Raw genomic sequence first — 9,478 nt, forward strand, 5'->3', positions numbered from 1 at the left:
GGGATGTGGTGGAACGGGAGATTCGCATCATGGATGTGCAGCCGACAAATCTGCGGCAACTGTGTGATGCCATCATGTCAATATGGACCAAACTCCCTGAGGAATGCTTCCAGCACCTTGTTGAATCTATGCCACGAAGAATTGAGGCAGTTCTGAAGGCAAAAGGGGGTCCAACCCGTTACTAGCATGGGGTACCTAATAAAGTGGCCGGTGAGTGTATTAACAGTCATTATTGATTATGGCTCCTCACTTTATCCTCTCACATTCTTGATAAAGGCGATGACTCCATGAGGACTTCTCAGCTGAACGTTGGCACGGCCACAGACGTGTCTCTGAAGATCACAGAGACGGACCTGAGCTCCCTGACCGCGAGTATCAGAGCCCCATCTGGCAACGAGGAGCCCTGCCTGCTGAAGAGACTGCCAAACCGACACATCGGTAAGTCACTCATCAAGCCTGCCAGCACCTACCTGCGTCATGACTGAACTGATAAAGCAACCTGTACAAAAGCCTGATCATATTAAGTTTAGGCAGGAGATGTTGAAGGGCCATCCACCATGATTTGCAGGTAGTTTTAGTGGGAAGGGCATTCTTATTCTAGACAGCATTTAATTGGACAAATGTTTATGTACACCCCTGGAAATAAGAATAACTTTTCCAGAATAACACTTTCAGAAACTAGACACATTTTTTGGAGAAGACACCTTTTAGGTTTCCCTAAACAAGAAAGTATGAGTCCTCTGAAACACTGAAACTTTCTGATCTAGTGATGCCTTAGGGTTTGTCTCAAAAATGTTATTTGAGACCGAGAGCTCCTTCATGTGATTTCAAAGAGAATCAACTATAAGCTCAGAAAAGGCTTTTGATGTAAAGCCTAATCCTGAGGCCTATCACTTTTGTTAGATTTGATAGTGCTACCATAAAAAAAACTCTGATTAAACCTGAACAAAGACCTGTCCCGTTGTTTTTTTTACTTCAGGAATATCCTTCACTCCTAAGGAGGTGGGAGAGCATGTGGTCAGTGTAAAGAAGAATGGAAAACACGTGACCAACAGCCCATTCAAGATCATGGTGGGCCAGTCTGAGATTGGAGATGCCAGTAAAGTGAAGGTGTTTGGAAAAGGTCTGATTGAAGGACACACCTTTGAAGTGGCTGAGTTTATCGTGGACACCAGAAGTGCAGGTAAATGGTATTCTAGGACGTCTAGGTATGTGGTGTCCATTATGCACTTAGTCCCAAGGTACACTTGAGTTTTGACTTTTGACCCAAACACTTTCGAATGCATAGTCTTTAGATCCACTGAAAAGTTGAGCTACTTTTGCGCACTGTATTGAAGCATGCATAAATCCCACTTGGTCTGTACATTAGGTTATGGAGGTCTGGGTCTGTCTATCGAGGGGCCAAGCAAAGTTGACATTAATTGTTCGGATGTGGAAGACGGAACATGCAAAGTGACCTACTGCCCAACCGAACCCGGAACATACATCATCAACATCAAATTCGCAGACCAACATGTGCCAGGTACTGCACAGACCTCAAACATGAGTCTTTTTGAAATGCGTGCTTTCTGAGGTGGGCGACTCTCAAACTCTTCATGTCGTTCCACAGGAAGTCCATTTACAGTGAAGGTTCTGGGCGAGGGACGAATGAAGGAGAGTATTACCAGAAAGAGGCAGGCGCCCTCTATCGCCACGGTGGGCAGCACTTGCGACCTCAACCTCAAGATTCCAGGTGAGCAGAAAAGGAATGAGATGCAAGGGAGGGTTGTCAAGTCTCGAATCAAGTCTTTCTGAAATTGCATGATGCCTAGTAGGTAGTACATTTGGTTTGATTATTAGTTCACGACTGTTAAACTTATGTTTTGTAAAGTATGAATATGGGTAGTAAGAATGAAATTTGGACATACTACATCCACCATGTTGTCACTGTCATGTGACCTACCAGCGTCAGTTGCGTTGCTTCACTGCCATGCACATCTCTTTTACTGTGGCCTCATGGGATAGTAAAGTGTTCATCAGATGCACTTCAGAATCGGAAGTAGTAGGTCGTGCGGGTACTTTTTGCTTACTGTCCTATGAATTCGGACATACAACTTTGTTTTACGCCTACTATGTAGTTGGGAAGTAGGCATATTCGGACGCAGGGTTTGTCTCCTTTCCCACCTGTTTCTCACTGACTCCCACTGTCATGTCACTTCCTGTCTCTCAAATCAGAGTGGTTCCGTTTGAAACTGTATAGAATTTAATTAAAGTTGTTTTGATAAAAAAAGAATAATAAAAAAAAAAAGAATACGGAATTTGTTTCCATTCTACTCGGAAGCTTGCATTTCCTGTTTCTCTTTTTTCATTGCTTCCCTCCTTCTTCCTTCTCCTCTTTCCTTTTTCCTCTGTCTTCCGGGTTCCTCGTCTGTAGGGAACTGGTTTCAGATGGTGACGGCTCAAGAGCGACTCACCCGTACCTTCACCCGCAGCAGCCACACCTACACACGCACAGAACGCACAGAGATCAGCAAGACCCATGCGGGCGAGACCAAGAGAGAAGTGCGGGTGGAAGAGAGCACCCAAGTGGGGGGCGACCCCTTCAGGAACGTATTCGGTGGATTTCTGGGCAGGGAGAGCCTGGGACCCTTCAGCAGCAGCCAGGGCCGACAATCAGAGGGTGTGTGCATGTGTGTGTGTGTGTGTGTGTGTGTGTGTTTGTGTGCGTTGATTGCTGGTTAAAGGGAAATTTTTCCTTTTTACTCGCCTGAAATGTTCCAAATCTGAGAGATTTGAGGGTGAGTAATTGATAACAGAATTTTCGTTTTTGAGTGAACTATCCCTTTAAGTTTTGCAGCTCTTACAAGTTTAATTTTGTGTTATTGCGTATGTGTGTGTGTGATGAAGTCATGGTATGTGTGTGTTTTATGGGGTTTTTGAGCGGGAGTGAACGCACTCTTTCCACTGCAGACATTTATGACATGAGAACCGAGCTGGAAAATCTGAGCAGCCGTCAGCCCTGTGGCCAGCTCAGCCAAAACATCTTCTTTTATAGAAGAAATGCCGGAAATTTTATGTGGAATGGTTTACACGTGTGCCTGTCTCTTTTCCCTTCTCTCCCTCTCTTTCTCATACACTCAACGCCGTCCCTCTTTCTCTCTCAGGTGAATCAGGTACACAGGAGATGACCGCACAGGTGACGAGTCCCAGCGGTAACACGGATGACGCTGAGATCGTAGAAGGAGAGGACAGCGCCTATAGTGTGCGCTTTGTGCCTCAGGAGATGGGCCCCCACACGGTCAATGTCAAATACAGGGGCCAGCATGTCCCCGGAAGCCCTTTCCAGTTCACTGTGGGGCCCCTTGGAGAGGGAGGGGCCCACAAGGTTCGGGCCGGTGGTACTGGACTGGACAGGGGTGTGGCTGGAGTTCCAGGTAAGAGACAGGAAGCAGTATTAGTATTGATATTGTTAATTAAAAACTATATTTAAAAAATTCTGTTAATTTAAGTAACTCTGAAATAAAATAAAATGTACGGTTAGATTTATTTAAATATAGTATTAGATTAAAAATGTAAAAAAAAAAAAAAAATCAAATTAGAGATGTTACCTTGGAAACTAACTGAAATAAAATAAATTGAAGCACTAAAAGTACTAAAACTGAAATAAAATTATCAAAATAATAACATTGTTAAAAACAATAAGCAAGCACATAACAAAATTGCTAAAACTGAAGCTAAAATTAAAATGAAAACTTTTAAAAAGTGAACTTTTAAATAAAAAACTAATTCTAAAAACAAAACCTTATTCAAAATATGAATAAATACTATATTTATATACGTATATACTATAAGTAATCCTTAAATAACACTGACAGGAAGTCAGGCACTGTTTATCTGGGATAGTGCGAACATTACCTTAGACCACTTTTTTTTTCTTCTCATTTGCATAATTTTTTTAAACCTTTTTTTATGTGTGATTTTTAGCTGAGTTTAGTATCTGGACTCGTGAGGCGGGTGCTGGTGGTTTGTCCATAGCCGTTGAGGGGCCCAGCAAAGCAGAGATTTCCTTTGAGGACAGGAAGGACGGTTCCTGTGGGGTGGCCTACGTAGTACAGGAGCCTGGTAAGTGCTCATGCTTATTTTCAATTACACAGATGTGTTTTACAATGGCTCTCAGTCTTTAATTTCTCTCATTTCATTTATTTATTTCATTTCAGGTGACTACGAGGTGTCAATCAAATTTAACGATGAACATATCCCAGACAGCCCTTTCATCGTTCCCATTGCATCACTGTCAGATGACGCCCGCCTACTTACCATCACCAGCCTGCAGGTGAGTGACTCCAGATCAAACACACTCACGCAGAGAGGCCTCGTTATTCTCTGTAGCAGCGGGACAGGTGAGATTCAGGGACTCTTGAGAGCGGATGGCAGCTTATTTATCAACACACTCTTTGAGAGACTGTAAGAGCACTTGATGGAGAGCACAGAACAGCTTATCATGAGACGAGACAAGTGTACTTGCAGTTTCTCAGGAAAGACAAAAGAGCATGGCAAAGTAGTTTTTATGTTGGCCGTTGGGTATATGCTTGCACATCTTTACATACTCAGCTTTAAAATGCTGAAGATTAGATGAAACACTACGTCTGCATGGCTCTCTCAGCAGGAGATGGGTCTGAAAGTGAACCAGGAGGCCTCGTTTGCCGTTCAGCTGAACGGAGCGAGAGGAGCGATTGATGCGAAGGTGCACACACCGTCTGGAGCAGTGGAGGAGTGTTACATCACTGAGCTAGACAATGGTGAGCATATGGGCACATACTCGCGTATAGAAAAAGACGGGAATTATTTGATCTATAATTAATTATATGATTTTATGTATTATGATTATTTTTTATTTTATTATAGAATTTTATTATTATTAATATAGTATCGTATTTTTTAAATATATATCATTAAAATATATTATTTAATATACTATTGTATTAGTTAAATATTTTATTTCATTACTTTGTATATTATTAATTTTGCTTTATATATTATGAATATTATTATTTACATTTATAGTATACAAATAATTATGTATTGATTTTGTAATATATTATGTTATCAAACAATTTGTATTATATTATTTTGTTATTTTTGTATTACTAATATTATTATTTATATATATGTTTTGTTATATATTATTATTATTATTATCATTATTATTATTTTATATTATCTAAATATTTGTATACATTGTTTAATATATTCTTTTTAAAATCCATTATTTTATATTATTTTGTCATTTTATATATTAGTCATTTTTTTCTTTTTATTATTATTATTATTATGTTATATAAATATGTTATATTATAATATTAAACCATATTATACTTTTTTATTTTGTGTATTATATTGCATATTATTATTATTATTTACATTTATAGTATATAAATATGTATGTATTAATTATGTAATATATTATTTTATTTTGTATTATAATTTTTATATATTGTTTTTGTTGTTATTATTTATTTTATCTAAATATATGTATACATTGCTTAATATATTATTATATAATATATTATTTTAAACATTAATTTTTCATTATTATTTTGTTGTTTTGTGTATTATTCAAGTTTTTTCTTATTTCTTCTTATTATTATGTTATATAAATATGTTATATTATTTTATTAAACCATTTTTATACTTTTTTATTTTGTGTATTATTAATTATACAATAATAATAATAGTAATAATAATGTATTTTATTTATAATGTGTTTTTCTCATACCCAAAGCGCTACAAAAACTGAAAATTGAGGTAAAATAGAGAAATGCAGACATAATACAATAAATACAGTAAAACAAACAATAATATAATGCAACACCCTACAAATTATGATCACTGTAATATTTAAAGACACACTAGAACTGATGTTAGTTTAGAGTATATGGATATAGATTGGATTTGAACTTATTCAACATCGCATGCCTGTTTGTGCAGATAAACACGCCATACGGTTTATTCCACGGGAGAACGGCGTCCACTCCATTGATGTCCGTTTTAACGGGAGTCACATCCCAGGCAGTCCCTTCAAGATCCGTGTAGGGGAACCCGGCCAGGTGGGAGATCCAGGAATGGTGACTGCTTTTGGGCCCGGACTGGAGGGCGGAACTACAGGTATGACGCCAACCAACCAAGCAGCCAATCACAAGTGTTAAGACACAAGCGCACATACATTCACTCAGTACATCTCATCCTCCACAGGTGTACCCTCGGATTTCATTGTAAACACGTGTAACGCTGGGTCAGGAGCTCTGTCGGTTACCATTGACGGCCCATCGAAAGTAAAGATGGATTGTCAGGAATGTCCAGAAGGATACAAGGTCACATACACACCCATGGCTCCCGGCAGCTACCTCATCTCCATCAAATATGGAGGACCGCAGCATATTGTGGGCAGTCCCTTCAAAGCCAAAGTCTCCGGTGAGACATCACACACTACTTTAGACTATGCTTTTTTTGCTGTCTCCATACAGGACTGACACAGAGACAGGTGTGGTTACTCAGGACACATATCTGTAAGGTAGTCGGGACCTTTTTATGCATGGCATTCAAAAAAAGCTGCTTATAGCACATGAAGTCAACACCTGAAGCAGTCTAGCAAATTAATAAACATTACTGGAGATGTGCCACAGTTTTCATCTGTAGTCCATGGACAAAATGTTACAGAGTACAAATTAAAAAAATCAAGTATTATTAATATAAAAATATCATACAAAGTATAGAATACAAAATTATTAAGATGATTATAAACATGGAAAAAAAAACCCCCAGCATGGTTGTTCCTTAAATATTAAACATAAAAAATGGCCCTTATAGCACCCTGAAGTTGTTGAAATATGAGTAAATAACTATAAAAGGTTTCTTGCACTCATGTTGAAATAGGAAAGTCTGATTATGAGATGATCATGGCAGGATTATTTTGCAATATGACGGAGCGGATTTGAAACCACACAAGCTTACAAAACTATGAAAATGTGTGAAACTGTTTACTTGCGTTTGACATGGTAATGATTTGAAGGTAAAACTACCAAATGGAACAGCAACTCATCTTTCATGAAGCAAATCAATAAAAAGAAATTCACTCTTCCAGGCGCACGTCTGTCGGGCGGACACTCTCTACACGAAACGTCATCGGTTCTGGTGGAAACGGTGACAAAATCATCCTCGGTGGCGGGATCTTTCTCCACTCTGCCGAAGTTCTCGTCTGATGCCAGTAAGGTGGTCTCCAGGGGGGCCGGACTCTCCAAAGCCTTCATTGGCCAGAAGAACACCTTCACGGTGGACTGCAGTAAAGCAGGTACATCACTTTTTCAAGCATGCATGGATGTATTTGTACATAATGCACATTTACAGATGACTAAACTGCTTTTAATTTGATTTTTTTTGCAGGGACAAACATGTTAATGGTAGGAGTGCACGGGCCAAAGACTCCCTGTGAGGAAGTCTACGTCAAACACATGGGCAACAGAATGTACAATGTCACATACACAGTGAAGGAGAAAGGAGACTACATCCTCATAGTGAAATGGGGTGAAGAAATGGTGCCCGGAAGCCCTTTCCACGTCACAGTGCCTTAAAAGACTGTCTTTAGATCCTCTCCACTATGCAAAGACTCTACTGACTGTCCCGGGAAAGAGACGGGACTCACCGACAATGCCTTTTCATGACATATTAACTCACTGTGTTTTACAAATAATCAAGAAAACGTTCTATATCTGCATACGCTTTATCCAAAGTTCATTATGTGTTCATTTCACGCTCGGTTATGTATCTTAACCTTTTTTTTATGATGTTATTTTAGATGTTGTGAGACTAGAGAATGTTTGAAGCAGAAGTGAATGATAAAATGGTTTTGCACTGCCCAGCAGTTGCTGTTTTAATCACGTCCACCCTGTTACCAGTCAAGTTACTGTCCGGACCATTTACAGACGTAATTTAACAGCTGAGTTATTTAATCTTTTTATTATTATTAATATCTAATGCTAAATCTGGTCTTATTTTTATGATGGAATAACATCATTTAGTCTCTGAGTCTGGACTAGGTTTGCACTCGGTCCTCCTGATCAAGGGCTTAGTTTGAGCAGTGAAAGCCTGATCTTTTAGTCCTAGTGGACTAGGTTTAGGCTCACACTGGGTCTAAACCGGTCCCGGGTGGCCCAGCACCCCTGCAGACTGGGTTGTGTGATTGGTTAGATGAGGTTTTTTTTGTTGTTTTTTTACCAAACGGTGTAGCAAAAACCGTTCAGCATGTGAATGTTTGAAATCCCACAGTTTTTACAGTGACTATATTAAAGAGCAACATTTTATAGTGATTTTATATGTATGAATTTAAAATAGAAATGTATGGAGAAACACTAATTGTTTGATATTTTATTCTACTGTTTGGTAAAACTGTGCTGGCATAATAAAATTTTAATTGATGACGTGCTGTTTATTGATGTCCATATTGTATTGTATTTATTATATTATATTATATTATATTATATTATATTATATTATATTATATTATATTATATTATATTATATTATATTATATTATATTATATTATATGCATCTGTAGTTCCTGGACAGAATGTTACAGTCACCCTAAATATAAAATCTAAATTATAAAAAATGTTTTTTATAGAACCAAGTTAAGTTGACAAAAATATTAAAAGGAGATACAATATCATATCAACATGTGCCATATATTAATAAAACTAACAGTAAGTAACCTTCAAAAGCATTTCCTCCATGACTGTAAGTCGTGTGTTTGTTTCCTTCGCGGCCTCTAGAGGGCGATCTTACACTATTCCAATGCCAGGTGTAGTTAATGAGGTATTAGATAATTAGAGGCTCAATCACTGCATGTTGGCCGGGAGAAAAGCTCTTTCAGGTCAGTGTTTAAGCTATACTGATTTAAAATAACAACATTTCCAATGAATCCCAGATATATACATGAAAGATGTTTCAAATAAATGCACAGCAGTCTTTCTGTTATCAAGTGTATCAGTATCTTGAGAGAGATGAGTTTCCTCTCAGGTCTCATCATCACTAACTCAGTAACTTGGGTGAACCACATTAAACATATCAGGAGGAAAATTCCTTCAAAGAGGCAAATAAGAGTGGAAGGGTGTTCCAACTGAGATTAATCAACCAACACACTCCGGGAATGTAACATTTCAGGGCCTGAAGTGTATCAAATATGTGTGTGGTGTAATGTGAAATGCTCACATTATCAAGCTCTTGAGGTTTCTTTCCAGTTTAATGAGCAGAATATAAACGCATAACTTTGTTTTATTTTCCTGATTATGATCTTGTCCCATAATTTGAATGTGTAATATTCTCTGTTAATCCAATCAGTTTAGACATGCTATTTTGCCAGAGACACCAGGCTTAGCCTATATTCTGCGCATCTATCATCATGTCAGAGGCCAAATAAATATAAAAAAGCTGGAATACGTCAGT

The 9,478-nt window shown here is 38.2% G+C and overlaps 1 protein-coding gene across 12 annotated transcripts in view; it reads left to right on the plus strand.

The window, feature by feature from the left end:
• flncb (filamin C, gamma b (actin binding protein 280)) overlaps window positions 1-8,453 on the plus strand; it is a 50,331-nt gene extending 41,878 nt beyond the window's left edge. For 4 of the 12 annotated variants that reach the window (XM_056233479.1, XM_056233481.1, XM_056233483.1 and 1 more), the window contains 13 exons: window positions 277-438; window positions 980-1,183; window positions 1,370-1,522; window positions 1,610-1,732; window positions 2,414-2,659; window positions 3,144-3,413; window positions 3,964-4,101; window positions 4,197-4,312; window positions 4,646-4,778; window positions 5,968-6,144; window positions 6,232-6,450; window positions 7,121-7,327; window positions 7,420-8,453. In XM_056233479.1, the coding sequence (XP_056089454.1) occupies window positions 277-438; window positions 980-1,183; window positions 1,370-1,522; window positions 1,610-1,732; window positions 2,414-2,659; window positions 3,144-3,413; window positions 3,964-4,101; window positions 4,197-4,312; window positions 4,646-4,778; window positions 5,968-6,144; window positions 6,232-6,450; window positions 7,121-7,327; window positions 7,420-7,607 (2,336 nt within the window). In that variant the 3' untranslated portion in view covers window positions 7,608-8,453. Of the gene's footprint in view, window positions 1-276; window positions 439-979; window positions 1,184-1,369; window positions 1,523-1,609; window positions 1,733-2,413; window positions 2,660-3,143; window positions 3,414-3,963; window positions 4,102-4,196; window positions 4,313-4,642; window positions 4,779-5,967; window positions 6,145-6,231; window positions 6,451-7,120; window positions 7,328-7,419 lie in introns of all 12 variants that reach the window. The other 8 variants (XM_056233486.1, XM_056233488.1, XM_056233489.1 and 5 more) reach the window with 3 other exon arrangements.
• Window positions 8,454-9,478: the final 1,025 nt, after the last annotated feature.

The sequence above is a fragment of the Rhinichthys klamathensis genome, unplaced genomic scaffold, assembly GCF_029890125.1.
Source record: "Rhinichthys klamathensis goyatoka isolate OS25496 unplaced genomic scaffold, OSU_Roscu_1.1 h1tg000370l_1, whole genome shotgun sequence".
NCBI classification, from domain to species: Eukaryota; Metazoa; Chordata; class Actinopteri; order Cypriniformes; family Leuciscidae; genus Rhinichthys; species Rhinichthys klamathensis.